Raw genomic sequence first — 23,467 nt, forward strand, 5'->3', positions numbered from 1 at the left:
TCTGTGGGATGCAGAAAATCATTGAAGCACCAGCCAGGAAGGACCGGCGGAAACACGCAGGTATCCTCCCATCAGATCCAGTTTGGGAGCCGCTGTCACTCATCAGAACTCCACAGGAAGCGGAGGGTCTTTATCAACCTGCACGCGCCACCACAGGGCTAAATTTACTCTCCAACTCTGACAGCATATCAGTCCATATACCCTGATACGGACAGAACTTTCTGCTGTCAAACACCAGCAAGCAGAAATCCAGTCCGGTCTGGAGAAATTATTTATACTCCATTACCATCAGTTACCTGTTCAACACCTGCTTTCACCGACCTGTTCACCTGTTTCTGACTGAACTCCCTGCAGCTGCACACAGCTGAGGACAGATGTTCTGCCCTCTCTGTCAGCGTGATGGGAGCACTTACACTGTGATTAGTGTAATACTCCTTTAAACCCCCCACTATGACCCATAAACACCCCTAATACCACCGCCAACCCCCACAGCTCAGATTTAGGTAAAACCAGACAGTCACATGACTTCAGAAATGTCACATGACCTCCTTCAGGTGTTCAGCTCTGGCTGTGAGTCAGGAGAGCCATCCAGGCTGAATCCACCTGACTGCAACCTGAGGCCTTGAGGCCCCAAGATGTTACAGTGATCAAATGCTATCCATCACCACAGGAGGGATTCTATCTTTTTTTTTTAGCAAAAGTTGAATACATAAATAATAATAAAAATAATTTAAAAAAAATAAAGGGGGGTTCTTAATACAAATTTAACTCCTCTTATTTTCACAATAATATTCACAACACATATTGATATTCTATAAAAGTAGAAAATCTGTAATGCTGTTTAATATTCTGTTGTCAGAATAATAATACTAATAATAGTGATAATAATAATAATAATAATAATAATAATAATATGAAATTTAAATAAAATAGATTTTAGTCTGATGCAATGCATTTTGTATGTGATTAAAATATGTGCATTTGTTATTTTATTTATTTATTATTATTATTGTTATTATAATAATAATAATAATAACAATAATAATAACAGCAACAATAATAATAATAATGATAATAATAATAATAATAATAATAATAATAATAATAATAACAGCCACAATAACAATAATAACAGCAACAACAACAATAATAATAATAATAATAATAATAATAATAATAATAATAATAATAATAGATTCTTTAAATAAATGATCAATTCCCTTTTTTAATGGATGAAAAATATTTTCCTTTGATGTTTTCTGACATACCCATTGATGCTGTCTACATGTGACTCATTATCTCAGAAGCCTCTGCGCATGCTCCACCTGACCAGGTGAGGCGCATCACCTGTTCAGGTAACAATCTGTGAGCCAATCAGCCGCAGCCTTCAGGTATGGAGCAGAGACCGGAGCGCGTGAACAGTCAAGCTGATCAATTATCCCTCCGCGTGAAGATAGATGGCGCGTGCGGCCACGAGTTCTCGCGGCTGTTTATGAGGCAGAAAGACGCGGTGACAGGCGGCGGGAGGCGGCACACGGAGCGGACCAACCTGCAGTCCGGACTCGCGGTCCAGACCCGGACTGAGAGACCTGCCTGGACCCGTCCGGACTCACCGAGACCCGGCTGGACTTTTTCATTCCGCAGCAGGAAACAGCGGTAAGAAGAACCCTCCGCTGCTCTGCATTCTCTCTGCTCCGCTTCTCACAGTTTACTCCGCGCAGCCAATCAGAGCGCAGCACTTACCTGCGCGGCTCTACCTGCGGACAGGTGAGAGAAGAGCCTCCAGGTGGGACGGAGAGATGAATGGAAGAAGGGATGGATTAAAGGATGAGTGAATGGATGAGTGGACCGGTATGTGACAGACTGTGTGACCGAGCTGCAGCTCTGTTTGCTGGGCTTAGATCTGCTTTAATTCCCGCAGCGTATGTATGTATGAATGAATGAATAGATGGGTGGGTGGATGGATGAATAGATGGATGGATTAATGGATGGATGGATGGATGGAATGAAGAATGGGTGGATGAAAGTGAAGCAGCAGAAATATTCCTATTTAAAGCGCAGCTGATTCCAGATCAGCAGGCCTGAATGTTACTGTTATATAAGCAGGAAATATTCAAAGATGACATCGATACTTTCATTGATGAGTGATTGGAGAGGCCTGACAGATCAACAAGTTGGTTGTTGGGTGTAGTTCGGTGAGGAGGTGGAGCAGGGAGTGTGTGAGTGTCTCTGTGTGTGTGTGCGTTGGGTGTGTGTGTGTGTGTGTGTGTGTCCCCTCCTCCTGTCAGACCAGCAGAGACGCTCCTCATCAGAGATCAGGCTGACGGGGACGCGGCTCGGTGCGCGCTCTCCAGCCAACAAAGTGTTGACAAAGTCCGCAGAGAGTTCGGGTCGGGAGTGGATCGGGAGTTCTGGGAGTGGACCAGGAGTTCTGGGACTCGGACCCGGTCTGGGACTGACTGTGTGTGTGTGTGTCTGTGCCGTTGTTCAGGCAGCAGGAGGACCGGGACAGCCGGAGATGATGGCCCAGAGTCCCCGATGGAAGAGGCGCAAGCAGCTCAACCCCCGCAGAAAGAGCGGTAAGACCGCACACACACACACACACCGCAACTCCGCTAAGTGTTACAGACTGCAGAAAGTTTGGAGCGGGACGCTGCGCGGAGGGGACCGTTACCCGGAGCTCCGCATGCGGGTCACCGCGTGTCCGGGGAACCGCTCGTCACTCTCTGACTCAGAGTTTGTTTGTTTCTTAGAGGGAGTTCCCGTTTTTCTTCAGAGTTAAAAAAGTATATACATTTATATATATAATTACTAATGGTGAATGAAACTAGATATAGAATCTGTTCTATTTAACACAATGAATTGGAAATGACGCTAAACAAGCTGGACAGGTGCAGATAATGTTTTGTTTTTTTATGTAAAAAATGATTAGAAATGAAAATATAAAAACTCGTAGTTACATCAGTCTAGGCGTGAAGTGTAGATCAGCCCTTATGAAAGAAAAACACAAAAACCGCACATCATCAGAGGTTTGGATTTTTATTTTTAGTCTTTATTGTCATAGACATATTCAAGAGGTAATCCGTTTGGTTAAAGGAAAACATACACTCTGTTGCTTCTGACTTCTTCTCATTTGATTTATTCAAATGTACCCATTTAAAATAAACTCAGAATTTTTATTTTTATTATTTTTACTCAGGTTTTTTTAAATAGTTTTTGGTACTTGTTTTTATGCGACTTTGTGCGTTGGGGTTATTGTCCCCCTCCCTCTGGGTGTCTTTGGGTGTCTCATGGCGTCTCAGTTAGCTACAGATCTAACTTTTGAGGGTTGAAGGGGTCAGAGGATCTGTGGCCTCCTCCACCTCTGGAAGTCTCATCCAGCTGTGGGGCTCCAGCTGTTTGTTAAAGTCGTTTGTTTTCTGATGGCGCTCCGATGCTGGCTGTCTGAAGGTGTGTGTGTGGGTGTGTGTGTCACATGTTGTTCAGGCTGCAAAATAATTTCGTGTTTGTTATCCATAACTGTCAAGTTTTGAATAAATGTAGTCTTAAATCTAATTTTCTTTTTTATAGTATAGTAAAATACATTACTACAGTTGAAATATAGATTTTTATTAGAATATATATTTCTGTGTATATTTAATTTGTTCGTATGGAGCAGGACAGGAAAAACAAAAATCATAGATTTAAAATCTGAAATGTAAATAGAAAAACATTTTTTTTTTTTTACATTTTGATTTGATTTCTTGCATCAGAATGAAACAAACTTTAACTCGTTGACTCAGTTTGGATTGAAGAGTTTTAAGAAGCGGCGCGTTTTGCTCAGGTTAAATCAGGTTCTTCTTGCTGGAGGCCGTCATGGGTGGTACCGTTAATGGAACTGTTTTCAATCCGGATGGTTCTGTGTGTGTGTGTGTTCTCAGTGTCTGTGTGTGATGCAGTTCGATGGTTCCCTCAGAGAGGACTGGAGGCTTTCCATCAGAACCAGAACCACAGCTGTCAGTGAAGCTGCAGTGAGTGAACTGAATCATTCAGGATGAAACCAGGATTCTGTCTCTGCCACAGCTCAGTGTCTCTCCGTCAGCTATCAGCTCGGGTCAAGCCTGTTGGGTTTTTGTCTTCATTTTCATGCCAACGGTTCTGTTCTTCTGACGTTCTACACCGGTGCTGTCCAAACTCTTTAGCATGGGGGCCAAAAACGTCAAGTTGAAATATTTTGTCCTCTTCTTTTTAATAACAACAAAAACAAATTTATTTTAAAAAATTTTATCTGCTAAAAAAACAATAAACACAACAGAAAATCTTAATAAAAATTAGCAAAGCACTTGGATTGCCGTTGGCAAGTGATGCATAATTATTGTAGAATATTTAAAAAAATAACAGCAAACCACATTCTACATTTTTCGGGTTGATCATCTTTTTCTAACTTTGTTTTAGTTTTATCAGCAATGATAACGCAATATGCCTCACTTTGACTTTCTATTGCTAAGTTTATTCATTTGCTGTTCCCAAGTCTGCATTTTTGTACATTGGTCTGTATAAATTAAATTAAACTGAAAGCAAAAACCTGAATTAATAGTTCGTATTGCACCCTAAATTTTAAATTTTAAGATGATTATGTTTTGAACAACCTGGCATCAGTGAAATATTAAAACGTAGGTTTTTCTTGACTTGTGATCAAAGGCCTCTCAAAGTTGTTCTGATGGCCACAAATGGCCCCAGGGCCCTCACTTTGGACACACCCGCGCTATACTGAAACAACACAAAATCTTACCAAATATGTTTAGTCTAGTTTCTGGTGCAAATACGTTAGTAAGTATACTTGAAATAAGACAAAACTATCTTACAAGAAACTTTTTAGGAAGATATGGGAGCTTTCTTTAAGGCAATAATTCATTTTTGATAACAAAAATACTAGCTCCACTGGCAGATCATTTTACTTCTGACAAACCATTTTTTCCATGATATAAGTGAAGTTATCTACCAATAGAACTAGTACTTTTTATCAATATTTAGGAATTATTTTTTTAAAACAAGTTCCTATACCTATATATATTGCTGAGAAGGTTCTGTGAGTTAGTTTTGCCATGTTTCAAGATATTTGCATGAGAAACTAGACCAAATATACTTACAGACCATGCCATGGTCACATTTGTTCATGTAATTGTTTGTGTCTTATTTTGTTTTCCAACAATTAAGTGGCAGATGAAGGTACCTCTGAGTGACAGCAGTCTGATTGTGTGTATGCGTCAGTTGACCCCAACTTCCCTCTAATTTCACTTCATTAAATCTGATGATGGAAGGAAACTGATTATCATGTGACAGTAGCTACCAGGAGCTCTTTTCAAGCTGACAGCAGCTCTGTGCACATTGAAAGGAGTTTCATGGAAGCTGACTCTCGCTGACAGAAGGCCTGTTCATGTTGACATGTTGACTGCCTCACACTCTCAGGAGCTCCATGCTGGTGGAAACTCTTGTGTGTGTTGACCTAAGTTTGGTATTGTTCCCACCTCTCAGCTGTGTTTCTGTCTTGTCTCTTTAATCTGATTCTGGGTGTCTATGCATCTTTAAAATGTCTTAAACTCATTTATCTAAAGTAAGGCCATAAAATGTCTTAAATTCGTTAAAGAAAATGCACAGTGGCCTTAAATGTGTTAATTACATTTCTCAAATTTTGTGGCAGGACTATTTAATCCTATGCAGGATTTTTTCCTGATGAACTTTTCTATCAGGCAAAAGCATATGTTGTGTGCAGATATCTTCACTCACTATGTTTTGTGACTTAAGGTCACCGGTAACTAATTGCTAATACTTGCTAGCTAGCTTGAGAGTCGAATGCCATGTGAGAAACACGTAGCTGCTTCTAAAAGCCACAAAAAGACCCCAGAAGTTTCCGTTTTGGTCCCCTGTATTTCTTTTGTTGTGATATAGGTCTTAAATTTGACTCATAATGATCTTCAATGGGTCTTAAAAAGTCTTAAATTTGAGTTGGTTAAACCTGCATGAACCCTGTGATTGGCAGAAGAAGCTGTGTCGTGTCAGGATGGGATTTTCAGCTTGATGTTTGGTCCAAATTGGTTCTGTCACTTAACTTTGAACTTGGTTAATTTCACTCCAGGATCTTCCTCATTTCATTCGGATCTAAAACTGTCTGAATTTCGGGTTCTGGTGAGCAGAACCATGTTAAAGTGACATGACGGGGGCCTTTTTATGGTTTTCTGATGAAGCGGTTTAAAAGCAGGTCGGAGCTGCTGCTCTCTGACCTGAATGTCTTTCATATCTGCCCCCCTCCCTCGGTAAATACCCCCTCCCTGAGGGCTGAACAAAGAAAGCAGCTCCTCCGCTCCTCCTTAATCACCATTCAGAGGCTGCGAGCGCCGCCGGGGACTCTCAGCTCGCCGCCATCCCAGATGAAAGGAGCTGCAGAAAAGGAACTGAGCGCAGAGAGGAGGAGGTGAAGAAGCGAGGCAGGAGGAGGCGCGGCTGCGGCCTTCGCGGAGCTCCTCCTCCCTAGCGGCAGACGCTTCGATCAGAAACTAAAAACTTCCTGAAAGTTTGTTTTTAAATGAGAAAATTTCCTAAAAACCACCTTTCCGTCTGCAGCTTCTCTACTTCTCCTGACTCCTCACTTTCATTTGGATTTCAGTTCATTTGCTGCTGCTTGTTTTTAGTATGTTTTAATATGTAATGTTTTTAAATCCGGATCTTCACTGTGTAGGAGGCCCCTGGTGGCCCCTGGCTGTTCTGTTTCTTTACAGGTCAGGAATCAAGTCTAAAATGCAGCATGTGATATGAATTCGTAATTTTTCAGCCCCGCCCCCCATGAAAGCTTTTATTGTGAAGAAAAGCAGATTATCTTTATTCACCTTCATCCCCCAGTACCTCCTGTCAGACTCCCCCCGGCCCCCTCCTTCACGACTTAGGCAGATTTACTTCAGCAAACACCTCTGGTTGGACAGCAGAGGAGGAACCGGGGCCCCGCTTTCAGAAGAAGGGCCCTTTGTTAACAACAGGAAGCCTGCTTAATGCAGCCCCCCCTCCCTCACACCCTCCGCCAAAATAAAGGCATGGTGACATCACAGTCACATGACAGAGGGTCACTCGCATGATGAACCTTTATCTTCTGATCTGAATGAAAGTGTGATACAGTGGGATGATGATGTTTGTGAGGGTCAGAGGTCAGGATGGCTGTGGCATCATCGTGTGTCAGGTGATCCTGGTTGAGAATCAGCATCCTACCAGTCCCTGACCTCTGACCTCTGGCTGTGGACACCATGTGATGAAACCGTTTGTTTCCTGTTGATCGGCAGCAGAAACAAGCAGAAGAGGTCGAACCAGGTTCAGATTTATCCCGATAAACAGAGTTGGGTTGTGTGGCATAGATCAGATTTTTCACGATCAAGTTACCAGGTGAGACTTTTTAGAATAAGTCTGAACACTCAGATGTACCACATATCTGATTTCTTATGTCCGATTTGAGCCACTTCCATATGAGATCCTGAAGCCGACTAGCGTCCGATCTTTTTGAATGTGATTCCAGTGGGAACAACCAAAGTGGTTTTGATGCGACTTTGACGTCACTTTCCATTGACATTTGTCATAGTTGTGGACTGGTGAGAGGTGTTAGTACAATACACAAACATAAAATCCTACCAAGTATTTTTGGCCTCATTTCTAGTTCAAATATCTTAGTACACTAAATATAAGAGAAAAATAACTTTTTAGGAAGCTATCAGCACTCGTTTTAAGTTAGTAATTCCTCAATATTGATGAAAAAGTACCAGCTCTTCTGAACCAGTATTTTTACATATATTTTATAAGACTTCTTTCATATTTGTTGGCTTACAAGACTGAAAATTAAGTGAATGATATTTTCTTTGTCATGAGAACTTACTTTTACTTTTGGTGCCTAAAGTCTGAATTGAATTTGGAAATAAATCCAAAAACACCGAAAGGCGCTGTTGTCACGCTGCTTTTAAAACAGTCTTTCATGATTTTGAGAAGAAATCATCTGTTTGCAAATGTTTTACCTGAGGAATCTTTTAACTAATTACGGTGTTAACTTTTTCTGCTTTGATGTAAATATTCTGTAATCTCTGTGTTCTGTTGCCAGTCTTGGACAGAATTTATTTTACCAAAGACACTTTTTAATCTCAGTGAGATTTTCTTGTGAAATAAGCTTTAATAATATTAGTAATAATAATATTGGCCATGCAAAAAAAAAAAAAAACAGATTTCAGAATAAATTAGATTTGAGCATCAAGTTCTGCAATGTGAATGAAGCCATTTCTGAGCAGAGAGGTTTTAGTTTTGTTTCCAGTTCTGGTGTGTGGATTGGGCAGCAATTAGAAAAAACACAGCAGACTTTTCCTTTGTCTAAGAAGGAATCTTGTTCTGATTTCTTTCTTATTTTGACGGAACAGTTTGGACTTGAGCCAACAAAAACTAATTTGTCTGAGAGTTATTGACACCCACACAGCTCCTCCGTCGATCACTGACTTTCACATCTGTCCTGCCTCTTTAAACTTCTGTGCATTAAAACATATCAAGACCCCCCCACCCACTGCCGCCACCTTTATTCTTCGGAAAACATGTCTCCTTCTCTTTTCTTGTGAAAGCAGCTCGTCTCTGAGTCACCAATGTTCCTCCACCTCCCATCGCACCTCGGTATTTGATGTTTTTGCAGTAAAACTCTGTTGTTTGTCATATTTTCAAGGTGACTGACATGCGCTCACTTTCACTGAACCATGCATATTTTGTTCATCAGCGCGCCCGGAGCCGACTTGTGACATTTTGTTGCCGTTAGCCTAAACAGGCTTCATCAAGGTCAGAGCGGAGGTGCATCAGGGCAGAAAGATAACACACACACACACACACTGAAACACACACATACTGTACCAGACAATAAAGCACACCATCACACACTCTCAGGTCACAGCAGAGGCACATCAGCATGGAGAGATAAGACACACTTAAACAGTCAGAAACAGTCAGAGAACAACACACACCACACACCCACACATTTAGGAGCAGGCGGTGAGATTAGATCAAAACAGAAAGTTACATAGATGAACTTCAAGAGAAATTGTTTGTGAAATTAAACTGAGCTGTTTAATTTCCATCAGCTCAGTAATGTCTTCACTTTCTTCTGGATTCTGATTCAATTTGGACTTCCAGTTCACCTGAGTGATGTGAACTGGGACCAGTCTCCAGAGAAAGCAACCTGTTCAGTCCGTAGGCCCCGACCTAACAGGAGAGGTGCATTTGATTGGCTGAGCTCCTGCGGCAAGGTCACACACATGGAACAATCAATAACGGATGGCTGGATTAAGGTGTCATGACATCTGTGTGTCCAGACCAACACTGTACGCCTGAATAACCTCCTTCCTCCCCACACCGACACCCCCAGGCTCCGCCCACCTCTGCTGGGATGGTCCTGCCTGGGTCCACCTCCAAGTTCTTCGCAGGTTATCGTGGGGATGATTGATGGAAAGCAACAATAACTGGGCTGATTGACTGGATATTAAGCAGATAATGAACTGAATGGGTTATTATTGGGCTGTTACTGGGATGTGATATTGGCTGGACTCTTGTCTGGGTTTGGATTTTTCTTTTTCTTGTTTTGTTGTGGTTCGTCAAGGTTTTTAATTGCTCTAATGTTGGTCTCGTTTCAGGTCTTTTGGGTTTTTATTATTGGCTCTAGTGTAGTCTTGCTAATTGGTCGGATATTGATCTGGTGTTTGGTGCACCAGATCCAGTAACAACGTCCGGGCTGTTTCTGGATCTTTAAGAATCTAATTGATCTGGTATTGTTCTGGGTTTTTAAGGCTTTTATTGGCATGGCTTTGTTGTAGTTCTGGGTTATATTGGGTTTGGTACGTGGATGTTGTTGGACTGGTGACAGCTGGCTCATTCTGGTGCTGGTTTGTGTTTGATCTGGTACTGGTCAAGATCTGGATATTGAAAGTTGTGGTTTTTATTGGCCTGATTAAGTTCAGGAATGTTCGTCTCCTGAGCTCTTTATCTCTGATAACCAGTGAAATTTAAGACATCTGAGTGTTGAATACATGTCACACTGATGGGCAGTTGATGTTTGAATGTTTTCATTTGAGATTTTGTCAGCACAAGTGTTTTTATGCTCTCGAACATTTGCTTTGACGATTAAAAACTTTTCTTTTGTTTCTCAGTGAGTTTGCATCTCATGGAGGACTTTGTTCACGTTACCTCTGTCCACTTGGACTCCCAGTGTAACCTCCTCAGGCCAGATCAGATCAGTTTCTCTCATCACTTGCTGGTCACAGATCTGCCAATTAAAGTAATGAGGCAGAGGAGCGCCTCTCGGTGCGACCCGGTCGCCTCAGGGAGAGTCCTGCTGGACTGACCTCACAGTATGAAGGTATCAGAGCTGACACTCCTGTCAGAGCTGCTCGCACTGTCCGGTCTGAAGGAAACGTCTCCGCTATGATGACCACGAACAAATGAGTCCAGAGACGATGGGAGCAGGGAAGCTTAATGTGAGGAAGCTCACAGGTTCCTGATCAACTCAAGTTTAAGAGGAATTTACTAATGGGAAGAACTGCAGATGAGCCATTAGGTCAAGTTTTGCTAAAACTAGTTTAAATGATTCCAAAGAAACATATCGCACACTCTTTGTTGAGTTATGTTGAAGAGTTGATTTTAAAAATGACAATTGTTGAAAATATATCACATTTTGAAGCTTGTGCACCTCAGCAGTGTTTCCTTCACTGTTGGTTCCCACGGTGATGAGCACCTTTCAGCTGTGAGACGTCTCGTGCATCGCCTCTGAGCCTCACAGCCGTGTTTGCTGTGGGATTACCAGACTTTGTGAGATTGTTTAGGGCGGGGGTGTAAAGGTAGTCATGGGAAGGGCCCCCTGTTGGCCAGGAATGCCGGTCAGGTCAGGGGGAGCAGCCGGGGGGAGGCGGGGGACACTCGGAGACGGGGCAGGTGCTTTGTAAGTCCCGTCAACCTTCAAAGAGGCAGCAGAGCTGAAAAGGTTAGCAAAGGACAATAATCCCCCTCCCTGGCTAAAAAATACCCCCCCTCCTTCGGCCTGCAGCCTGACAGACGCTTTCTGCTTTTGTCCCACTGCTTCATTTCAGCTGAACACACTCATGTGGCACTCTGTCACAGACTAAAAACTGACCAAATGATGGAGAACTGACCGAACACTCGTCAAAGACCGAGAGTCTGTTTCCATCTTCTGTCATAGACTGAGAGTCTGGGCAAATGATTCATCAGAGGGTGAAAAACTCACCCAGTGCTCCATGAGAGACATAGAAACTCATCACAGCCTGGAAAACTAACAAGGTACTGTGTTACAGATGGAGTAGCTGACCAAATGGTTCAACAGGCAATTAAAAAAAATCCCCAAAGACTGAAAAAACCTACTGCAGACTGAAAACAGACTCAGTTCTCCAAACTACAAAGCAGCTCGACTGTTTCATCAGATACTACAAATCTGACCAACCTCCCACCGGAGATGAGAAAAATCACAAACCCCTCCATCAAAAGCTGAAAAACTGACTGATTACTGAGTCACAGACAGAATAACCAACTAAACACTCTTCAGAGGCAGAAAAACTGGCCCAGTGACACATCAGAAATGACAAAAATAACACCAACTCTCCAACACAGCTTCCCAAACAAACACAGCATCGATACAAAACTACCTGGACATCCATGGTGGAAAGCTGACTCATTTGAGACTTGGTATGCATTCATACCAGCCCTGTTTGGTATGCTTTAATCAAACTCTTATGTATTTGTTTAGAAAGTTCAGTCAAACTCTGATGAGGTCTGAAAAAACAAATTCTGGTCCATCTAAGAACCTAGTTTCAGTTTGTTTGAAGTGAGCTCTGGTGTGATTTTAATGTATATGTGAACGCCGAATGGACAGGAGGACAACCCAAAACCAGTTAGCGGACTAACATGCAGGGCCTTCTGGGTAAATATAACAAAACAAAAGTGCAAGTCTGGTGTTAGCTGGAAAAATGCTTTGCTGTCTTTTGACAGGTTGCAAAACCTACAACCACTAAAATCTGATGCTACTGCATTTTTGTTTACATTTTGTAAACAAGGAAGTTGTGCACAACTCAGATTTTTTTTCTAAGTTTCTGAGTGGGTAACCAGGTTTTTCAAAGAGTTTGGTTCTTTTGAAAATGTAACAAATGTTTCAATGTTGGTGCTCAGTCAAACCGAGTCTACTGGACCATCAGCCGGATATATTTTTTGGGTACAAAAACACCCCAAAAAATGTATCTCAAACTCTACGAGTTATAAAATGAACAAACTAATCAACTTGTGGTCAGTCTAAAAAAACAAACAGGTTTTGATATGCTTTATTTCAGTCCAAATGATTCCCTCTAATTAGATGTCATAGTAGAGGTCCTTCTCTACATCCTGATTGGTTTATCATAAAGTTATCATCCAAAGGAACTCAGACGTTCTCTGATGTCAGATGTTTCAGTCCTAAAGTGAAGCAGTAGAAACTTCCTGGAGCTCCTGGGTTTGAGGACCGGGGGGTCAAACTTCTCTGGGACGGTGATGTGGGGCTGCCGGTTTCGTCATGGGACCCGAGGTGTCCTCTTTTGTGCGCCCTGTCAAACATGGTTAACATGCAGCCATTTATCTGCTGAAGACCCCCTCCCCTGGTGAACAATGGGCTGGCCCGACGGCAGTGGGAGGAGGGTGGGAAGGGAGGGGGCTTCAGTCGCCCCTCTGGTCCCTCTTCGTGCCGACGCTCGTGGTTGTTCTAAGACGAAGTGCCTCAGAATCCACTTTCTGACACGCCATAAATGTGTTGGGGTGAGCATGCTCCAACCAGGCCACCACTTTGACCCGGTGTTCCTATTAAAACCTGAACCAAAGCAAAAGAAAAAAACAAAGAAAACGCCTTGTTCAGTACAGTTCATGTCATAGAAACTCTTAAAGTTTTGAGTTCAGATGAAAAGCGCCACATTGAGCCCAGATTTGTTTGAATGTTTTTCACTCTGGATAATATTCCAGACGGCCCTTCCTTCTAATCCTTCATGTGGCGAGAGCAACAGCTGACAGAAGCCTGTTTTCACTCCATCATCTGTGCAACACATATTTCCATGCACAGTTGTTGTCCATTATTGTTGTTTCACCATGAACTGAAGAGTGTCTACTCTACTGGTTTAATCAAAGTCTTACTGATTTCTCTTATATCAGTCATGGAAACAATTGGAGGAAAAACAAATGGTGTTTTTATCGGTGTTAATCTTTTTGTTAATGAAACTATGCTTTCAGCCTTACTCTTCATTTTGAATTAAACTTCCATAAGAGATCAAGGAGTCTGCACTGCAAAACCTTAGCATGTATTTTTAGTCCAGTTTCTCGTGCAAAAATCTTAGAACACTTGAAATTAGACAAAACTAACTTACAAGTAATTTTTCAGCAAGGTGAAGTAGCTTGTTTTAAGTCAATAATTCCTTAATATTGATGAAAAAGTACTCATTCATACTTATAACATAGGAAAAATGTCTTGTTATAAGTCAAAAATCTGATTTTGGAACTAGTACTTGCTCATCAATATTAGGAAAGTATTTAAAAAAGCTCCTGTATCTTGCTAAAAAGTTACTTTCTACTACTAACTAATTTCAGGTGTACTAAGAAATTTGCACTACAACCAAAATCCAAAATACTTGGTAAGGTTGTTGTGTTTCTGCAGTGTGATCTTATATTGTGGTAAAAGCCTAACTGGAACATTTTGTTTCCAGAAGTCTGATGTCCCCCGGGTTGACCCAGGGGACATAAAACGCTGCAGAATGTTTCCAGTGAAGCTGCCGATACGAGATAAATCATGTCAGTCGTCTCCAGATCTGCAGCCCGATGTTATTTGGTTTGTTTGCTTGGCAGAGCGTTTGGCTGTGTAGGCTGAGGTGGCGAGCGCAGGCGCAGCGGCTTCCTCTCGCTGCTCTGCAGTGGTTCTAATGTGGCACATAAAACCCCAGCTTTGATATCGCCTGCTCCAATAAGCCCCTTCAGCCTGCCAGCACCTGCCAGCGGGGAGGTATGCATTCATCTGGCCCCTAACAGGATTATGCTGCTCTGTAATTGATTCATTTGCAGTGAGGGGAGGTGACAGTGCTTTGGAAATGAGAGTTTAGGTAACAGGCGCCCCAGAATTCAGCCGACTGCATGTGTCAATTTTATTACATCAGTCCAGATGAACTTGAAAGGCCAGCTTTGTGCGTGCTCAGAGGGAACAGAGTCAATAGGCCTCATTGATGTGAGTGTATGTCTGTGTGTGTTCTTTCTTCTCCCACGGCCCACTGGGTGTGTGTGTGTTTACTGTATGCTGCGTTTTATGAGTGTGTGTCTGTGTTGTGATCAGTTTTGGGTCGGTGGGAGCGATCAATGTGACACACATGCCAAAGTCTGGATGTGTTCACACATGAATGGAGGTACGACAATGATGATCCGACAGGAAAACAGGCGTAACCGGGTCGATCAATACCTCACTGGGTTAAAGGCCAAATCCAGTCTATCAGACTGTAGGTTAAATAATATCTTAATTTGTTAACATGGATCACATAAATCCTTCTGCACAGTTCAAAACATTTGCTTTATTTTCCCCACATGGATTATGTTGCACACATGAGTCAGATGTGAGTCTATGTGGGTCTATGGCATCCATATGTCAGCTGAATGCCACAATATCTTAAAAAAAACCTTTTGTCCCATTTAGACAATTAAATTAAATCACACATAACCAAAAACTTATTTTAGTGCAGCAGACAAACACCAAATGGTCCTGTTTAAAATATTTCTATAAAGGCTGAATACCATGTTGTTTACAGTGGTTCACTACGTCATCCCTGCTTGTTTGTAGCCATTGTTTGAGATGAGTCAATGTTAAGTCTGTCGTCCTTATTTAGACGTCTATATTTAATCTATGTTTAGACAAAGCAAAACTGCCAACTAGAGAAAGAACCATGGTACATTTTGAAATACATATTTGTACTGTCCTGGTGAGAGAAAACAGGATCTCTTTTATTCTGAAATGTCATGAAATATTCTAGTTGAACAGGTTGTACACAAGACCCCTCCTCATTATCATCAAAGACAACTTCCTGGACGTTTACGTAAAAATAAATCTGTAAATTGTTTTGCAAGAATCATCATTTCTAGATGAATTTACTGCAATTTCACCTCTGTGTATTTAAAGCATATTATCAATTTGATATGGCATTAACAAAAACCAAGACTGGAATAAAAACGTCTTGAACTGATATATCATTCTCTTATTATGAAGGTCATCAAGTAAAGTTGCCGTGTTAATAAAGTCAGTTTCTGAGTTTGAGGCCAGCTCACTCTATTCTTTTTCTTATGCTTGTTCATCTTGGTTAAAACAGGCCTACATTAAGATGTCTAATAAATGTCTAAGAACACATTAAAAAATACTTTAATTTCTTTGGAATATTTGGATGTTGCTTCAGTGTATTTTAGAGAGAACAGGTCCCTAGGCAATCTTTATATTTACAGCCTTTGTGCTAAATCACATTTAGTTTTCAATGCTCTCTTTGTGTAAACTACATTAACAGACTTTCCTCTGTTAGAAACTTTAGACAGTCTTTCCTGTTTATAGTTCTGTTGCTAAGCTATGCTAATTTTTTCATATTATGTTTGAGGACGCTACACTAATTTTACTTGTTTACAGTGCTCTTGCAAAACTATGCTAACAGTCTTCACTGTTTTCTTGCTAATTTTCACAGCGTTACTTCTTAGTAATATTTAAGAGATAATGGATGTATTTAGAGTTTTTCTTTGACATTTGGTGTTTGTGCTTACCAGTGCCAACAGTTTTACCTTTTTTAAATGAATGATGCGAAGCTATGCTAACTGTTTTTCCAACTTTATGTTCTTTCTGCAAATGCTAAGACATTTACCTGTTTATAGTATTTTTGTAACATCACCTGAACATTACATTGATAATCTTTGTGCTAAGCTATGCTCATAACTGATTGTGTTCAGCTTAAGGTGCAGATATTGCACTTTACTGGGAGTCTGACCAGTTGTCATGAAAACCAGTTCACCTGAAAGTAATGGTCCCACCAGACCAGGCCCCGTTTTGTGCCCATCTTAATGAGCCTGGGAAAAGTTCCCCTGCTCCCGTGGGGCAGAACTAGATGACCCAGTGGACACAGTGTGCCCTGGGGGGTCGGGGAGGGGGCGTCTTCACGTCGTCCCTCCTTTGTCCGGATGTCTGGAAAGCTGAATGTGAGGCACGGTGATTTATGACTGAGCCCAAGAAGCTGCAGCGGAGAAGACGGCCGCCTGTCCCCGTTTCTCTTGGCGCGCCGCAATCCTCTTTGCTCCCAAAATCTGGGTTAAATGCAAATTGATCCAAGCGATACCAGACAATAATTACCGTCCGACTTATGTGTGTGTGCAGCAGAGCAGAAGAAAATTCAATAAGACCTGGATGTGTCTGCACTGTAGCCCCCGTCCAAGTCAACCCACTGCGGTCATTAACAAAGGACACGGCGTCCACAGGGGCTGCCGGTGTTTTAACTTCACATTGTCCATGTGGACAGAGACAGAGCAGTTTATGATAGTCATATTTTCTTTTAATTTTTCATTTATTTGGATAAAATCAGAATGTTCACAGGAAGAACCAAAGATTCAATAGTGCAAAGCAGGTCATAGAGGTTTTTGTTGGTTTATCTGTTATAAGTGTCAAATATTTGAATGTTTCTGATTCTTTTTCCAGCAAAAAGTACATTGATATAGTCAGTATCTGGTCAACAATCTCCAACACTAATGTTATTTTGATTGGTTAAGCTTTTAAGAGACCTCATTCCCCAGGTGGAGCTTCGTTTTCTCAAGTTCTTCTCTGGTATGAAAAGCCGACCTGCTCTGGTGCTCCTCAGGTTTCAGTATCAGTTTTAAATGTTTTTATCTCTTATCTCAAACTAACAGTTTTATTTGCAACGTTCTTGACCCTGAAGACCTGAAGTTTAACCAAAAGTTACCTCGCAGAACACATTGCAAGACAGCAGATAGTGGTTTTAGGAGTGCCGGTAGTGCTGATATGTCACACTGCTCAGGCACTTTTAGAGTCTATCCAAAGTTAAAGCCAAGACATTTTTTCTTGTCTCTTGGAAAACTGGACAGAAAATATTAATCAGACATAAAAAGTGATGGTTCAGTCTAATCAGAACTATGTTAGTGACTTTAAACAATGTCAAAGGACAATAAAAGATTTGGAAAATGTTGGTAAAGCTGCTGGTTTTTTGTGGTGCATTGTCACCTCGGCGCCATACAACTGAAGCAGACACAACTATTTATTGAATAACTGTTAGTACATTTGCTGCTTCATGGAACACTCTGTCTTTTTCTTGACGCATTGTGTGTGTGCGCACGTCTACACCAGCAGGTAAGCAGCAGAAAACCGTCCTTGCACCAGTTTCCTCTTTTTGCGTCGTCCTTGAGTTCCCTTTGCCGTAATCTGCTGACACTTTGTTTCACGAGTTGTGTTGACCGTGTCACCACATTGTTGCTTCTCCTTTGGTTCTGAGAACACGCATACACACACCTTCATGCGGTGCCCTCGCACTCTTTTTTTATTTCCTTTTCTGCTCTCACTTCCCACTCGCCTCCTCGGATGCTGGACGAGCGTCTTTCACAGCAGTTGGCTGTTTTTACGTGAAACTTTGAGACTCAGTTTGTTCAGGTTTTAGGAAGTTCCCCCCCAAAAGTTCTCTCTGACACAGCGCCTGTTATTTTCAGACCTTTGAATATATTGACGTCCATTACTGATCCTCTGATTGGAAGAGAAGCAGTGCCTTTCTCTCTCTCTCTCAAACTGTTTGGATTTCTGACAGTGCTGATGAGATTCAGATTGAGTCAGGCCTGTGGTTTGCACAACAGAGTTTGTGTTTTTTCACCCTGACAGTGCCCCGGACTCCGAGGTTATGACCTTGGTGATGATCAGCGGCTTCAGACTCAGTGAGGCGACACAAACTAACGAGGAGGACGGTCACAGTTTGTTCCTCTGATCCAGAAACTGGGAGCAAAAAACTCTGATTTAAAAAAAGACAAAAAGGAAGAATTGTGAAATAAATCCATTATACTAGATTTGAACTTGAATGTTGCAATTCAACAACGATTAAAGGACAAGTTTGTGGCACTTGGATGTTAATGAACCAATTGTCATTCAAAAACATTTAAACACCCAAAGAACGTGTCATACATCTATGAAATTACTTGACCTCACATCGGAAACATCGCACACCCTTGCATTACATGTATGACTATAAGGAGACTTTAACCAACATTATCACCTAATTTAATATTTATAACTTTGCAATGTTTCAAACTTCCTCCGCAACAACAGAAAATAACTGCTGATGACTCACCCCACACTTGGGGGCATGATCTAAATCCGGGTCCAGTGAGCTGGCGCAGGATTGTGGGTTTGGTCAACAACCAATGAGCAGCAGGAAGTAGCTCTCTGCTAAACGCCGCCGTTACTCTGAGATGACACGATTGCTGAGATTACACAAGGATTATAGTGGCAGCCATGACGGATTAATAACAGAAAAATCAACCTGCTGAGTAATGTGCGACCCAGATCCTCAGAAACTGTTGAGTCATTGGTTGTCATGGTGATCCCCGCCTTTTTTGGGGAGAAGGGCGGAGGGGGAGTCCGAAGCAATACCCCTTTCTTCTTATTGGCAGAAAGAAACCACAGATAACTAACCAACAGTCATTATGTGAATGTCGTTCACTCATTATCTATTTTTTATTTGTCAGCTGTGGTCTATGTAGGAGGTTTATCCAACTTTTTTACTTTTGAAAGAATGATTCTAAGCTAAGATTGAATGGTGTTCTATTAGTTGGGTGTGCGTACTTTGCACTCTGGGTTGATTTAACAAAATACTGTAAGTCCCCTAGAAATAGGAAACATTCTTTGACAAAGTCTACGAAATTGACTGTGCATTGGTGTATAAATCGTATATATGAAACTGTGGACATGAGTGTAATTTGAATCCAAAAAAAGTTTCTGTGTTTCAAAATCTAGACTGTGTGACATCAACATTCCAGGATAACTTTTTAAAATTTCATGAAACTTAAGCTATGATTGTGTAAAAGCAATAAAAAGTATCAAAATGCAATTTCAGTCAGGGAAAGTCCAACATTCTGTGATTTGCTTAGAATGTAAATTAAGTTCCTTCTCTAAAGTTAGAGCTAAAGATGCTCCAAACAGACCTGGGTTTTCTCAACACTTTCACTAAAATTCTCTTAGGGACTATTCTTGTAATTTTTTAATCTATTTTTATAAACAATATTTGATTAATAATTTCACTACATTGTGCACAGTTTTGATAGTTTCCATTCACTTAGTGTGAGCATGAATTACCTATATGTCTGGGAGTTTCAATGATTTTTGTGAACTGTTCAGTGTGAAGTTATTTTACCATATACTGTATACATTTTATAACACAAGTTCGGTGCAAAACTTTCAATGAATGTATAAAATGCTGCATATCGTCACTTATTCCCTCAGGATTAAATATAGACAACCTTGATGTTGTCCCTTAATCAGTTGCAGCTCAGCTTTTTCTGTAGCAATCAATCAACTGAGCTTTTTTGACCAAAAATATGTCAGGAATAGAAGAATGTGGGAATAAATGATTATGCTTTGGCATCCTACAAGCTAAATTAATTCGTTTTCAACAAACCAAGAAGATCTAATGCTACGCTGATGCATCTTTCTGGTAATTTTCATCAAGAAACAAACAGACCTAGTCATTTTCAGGAAAATGGCCACAGATGTTGCTGCATCGTTCCCAACAATCCAGCAGCTGTTCTCAGCCTGTCCAATATTCTTGCATGCAAACATTTCAGACCCAGTGATTTGAGAATCCGTCCAGCATCCTGACAACTGACAGCTCACTGAGCCTATCGCAGCCATCATGTGGTGTCCAACCATTCACTCCTCCTTTAGGGAGAGGCTGTGGAAAACCTCCAGCTTCTTTGCTGTTGTCCTCAGATCTGGTCTGGTACCGGTCCAACATCAGGCTGTGGTCTGATCGGGTTTTCTAACTCCAGTCATCTGCATGTGTCTGTTCCAGGAATATTTTGAGTTTTCAGGATGTTCAAACATCTGCAAGTCAGTCCAAGGCACATGTAGTGATTCTGACTGCTGGGGGGGAATATTTTGAGAGTTGGTTTCTAGAAGGGACCAGTACCACATACTTACTGCTGATGATTCTGAAAAAGAACATGAAGAGCACTTTCAGGGTAATTTTACCAAAAGAATAAATAAGTAATTCTTTAGATGTATTGTATTTATTTTCTTCTTATTCCAATGAGAGAGTTGATGTGCTTCAGACTGATTGTGCTGTATTCAGGGTCCTGGTTGTGTTCACAGAATGAACTGCAGAGTTTCCAGCTCATCTTGTGTTTGAAAGAACTCTGAGAGCCTCTTCATGCTGTCGACTGTAACAAAACTCTCTTCTTCTTCTCCTCCCACTAATTTAGCTAATCTCTGTCTCACACACTTGGGACATGAAGAAGGAAAGTGAGACAGAATCAACTCTGACCACTTTGCCTAAATGCTTTAATTAGCAGAGAGGCTACAGAATAAAGGGCTTTTATTTTGGCGAGGGGTGAGAGCATGGCTGGAGAGGATTTAAACTGCCCTCCCCCATGTCCACTGGTCTGCAGGCAGAGCTAACAGGAGGGGGGCTGCAAACATCTCAAATCTCTGCTGACGTTGCTGCTGTTGTTGTTGAGTTGAAGCATAATTTTTTAAAATTTAGTTTAAATATGAGGAATGCTTTCCTATCTTGTTCAAAACTCACAGAGATGCACTGATTTCTTATTGGTCCTGATATTGAAAAAGGTTCTAGATTGGGTATCTAATAATGTCTAATTCTCTTGTCCTCTGAGGGACGTTGTTCTTTATTTTTTTATTTTACATTATATTTGGAATTTCTAATTATGCTTTCTGAACCATGGCAAAACCAAAAGGTTTTTTGCCATTCATTTTTTACATGTTTGACCAAGGTAGTTTCAGTTTCTTTATTGCACTGACTGAACAAATTAAAGTTGTCTTGTTTTTACATATTGACCAAGCTTGTGAAGCTATTGGTGTATTTAAGTTGTTGTACCAGTGCAGAGATATTAAATAAATTTGTAATTCAGGACATTTATGTCTGTGTTTAAAAAAAAAGAAAGGTCAAGCTCTGATTTTCTGTATTGGATCAGTATCAGCCAATACTAATCCTCAGATATTGGTAATCAAAAAGTGGATCCCTAAAGTAACACTTCAGACTTATTTAAGTGCAACCTAAATAAGCTGCACTTAAGAGTGAGGCCTGCTGGGCTCCAGGAACCAGCTTACCCACATGATAAATAGGAAGCTTTGTTGCCCCAATTGATTGATTTATTTGTTGTTTTATCAGCTTCGATGCAATAATTTGGTTGGTAGAATCTTAAGGTGGGTTGGTGAGCAAAGAATTCAAATTTGTCATGTGACTCAGGTGGATGGACATAACAGGTGTTCAGCTGTCACCCAGGTAACCAAACTGTGAGCTGCGATCTGATTGGTTGACAGTCTGGCATTGAGTGACAGTCAGTGCATGGATTTCTACTTCCTGCAGCCACTTGTTCATTTGGCTGGAAAGTTGGACCCCGGGGCCTGAGCGCCTGTCACTTCCTGTCACCTCAGTGGTAATCAGAGCGAGGGTGGGCCCTGAGTAGATCAGGACTGTTCTCAGGTCACATGACTGAAAAGCACATCTGTCAGTCCAAAGGTGCAACCGCAAGCGCTGACTGACTCCAATGACACCTCACTTCCTGTTTGTCCTTCACCCCCGATTACACACATCCAGATACACACTCTGAGTCTGGGTCTTCGGGGTGCTTATTCACCTCAGAAAAGCTGAAGTCTTATTGGCTACAAGTTCTGCATGCTGATGTTGTTTCTGTTTTAACAGTGACCAGAATCGCCTAAACAATGAAATTTATCTGAAAACCTGATAACCTGACAGCAGAACATCAATCATTTAATGACGGTGTTGGGAAGTTTAGTGAAGCAGGTGAAATTTCCCAGTCTGACCTGTATGTGGATCAACTCTGATGTATAAACCTATATGCATTTTGGATGGTGGGTGTTTGTTGTTTCCCAGGTATTTGCTGGTTCTCAGTCCATAAATGTTTCTTGGTTTTTTAGTGTTTGATAATTTGCTTGTCAGTCAGCAGGTGTGTGTTTGTTGGTTTCCAGGTGTTTGTTGTTTCCTAAGTGTTTGTTGGTCAGTAGATGCTTTTTGCATCCCATCTGTCTGGTGGTTCTCACTCCTTAGATGTTTCTTGGTTTTTTTAATGCTTAGTAATTTGCTTGTTGGTCAGCAGATGTGTGTTTCTTGGTTACTAGATGTTTGTTAGTTTTCAGGATACACAACAACCAAGTGTATTTTGGCTGTTGATGCTTTTAATAATGATTTCCAGGTATTTGTTGTCATGCTTTTATTATCAGATTTTGGTGACTGTAGCCAGGTGGTGTTAACAGTTAAAGACATCTTTGTGTCAGATAACAGTAATACTGAGCTTCTCCAGCTTGGTGTTTACTGTCAGAAAACAACTGGCGCTGTGACACACCGACTTGTGTGACCTGAGGAAGTGCTGACAGCTGTGTTTTCCTTCTTCTTCTCTCGGCTGTGCCCGGTGCTGGTGTCCGGCTGCAGGTTGTGGTGAAGGATGGAGGTCTTGTGAGTCAACATTAGAGCAACTTGATCAGCAGTTTCACTTCTGCAAATTGTTCCTGGAACAGATGAAAATACCTCTGAAGACCAGTCAGTGTGAAGTGAAGCAATACCTGACACACACACACATACACACACCCCTTAAGCCTGTAGTTCAGTTTTGTATTTCAGGTTGCAGATGATTCATTGAAGTTTTATACAGTTTTACTGTGAATATACAGTTTGTAAAGTTTGGTTTGGTTTACTGAGGAAATCTGTCCTCAGTGGAAAGAAAATATTTTTGTGTTGTTTCTTTTGCCACAACCATTTAGATACACTACTTGACATTATGTCATAACTTTAGAGTCTCCAGGTGATCTATTTTACTGTCTGATATTATTTAGGTTTTATGAATTATTTTCCAATGGATCAGGTTTTTATGTTCCTGCTGCGTTTTCACTGATTTTTCTACCACAACTACAACGTCTTCTCTCCTTCTGGCAGAGCTTTGTTGACCACCAGATGTTTAGTTTTGTTCTGGGGTTGGATTTGCAGTGACTCAATTTTAACTCAGATTTCTTTATGTGTTTTGGCTTGGAATTGGCTCAGCGGACTGAATGTTGAGTGTTTTATGGTGTTAGTTTGACTTGACTAGTTTCTGGCTGATCTTCAGCTGTGTGCTGTGTTTGTGACTCAGTTCTGGCTCTAACTTGTGTGTTTTCAGCCTCTTT

The 23,467-nt window shown here is 41.2% G+C and overlaps 1 protein-coding gene across 4 annotated transcripts in view; it reads left to right on the forward strand.

Moving 5' to 3' along the window:
* The first annotated feature begins 1,499 nt into the window (after positions 1-1,499).
* The window catches only part of zeb2a (zinc finger E-box binding homeobox 2a), a 44,633-nt gene continuing 22,665 nt past the window's right edge, over positions 1,500-23,467 (forward strand). Inside the window, exons 1-2 of one of the 4 annotated variants that reach the window (XM_028023119.1) lie at positions 1,500-1,656; positions 2,492-2,579. In XM_028023119.1, coding sequence (XP_027878920.1) covers positions 2,519-2,579 — 61 coding nt within the window. In that variant the 5' untranslated portion in view covers positions 1,500-1,656; positions 2,492-2,518. The other 3 variants (XM_028023120.1, XM_028023122.1, XM_028023121.1) reach the window with 3 other exon arrangements.

This window comes from Xiphophorus couchianus, chromosome 7, assembly GCF_001444195.1.
Source record: "Xiphophorus couchianus chromosome 7, X_couchianus-1.0, whole genome shotgun sequence".
Classification (NCBI taxonomy): domain Eukaryota; kingdom Metazoa; phylum Chordata; class Actinopteri; order Cyprinodontiformes; family Poeciliidae; genus Xiphophorus; species Xiphophorus couchianus.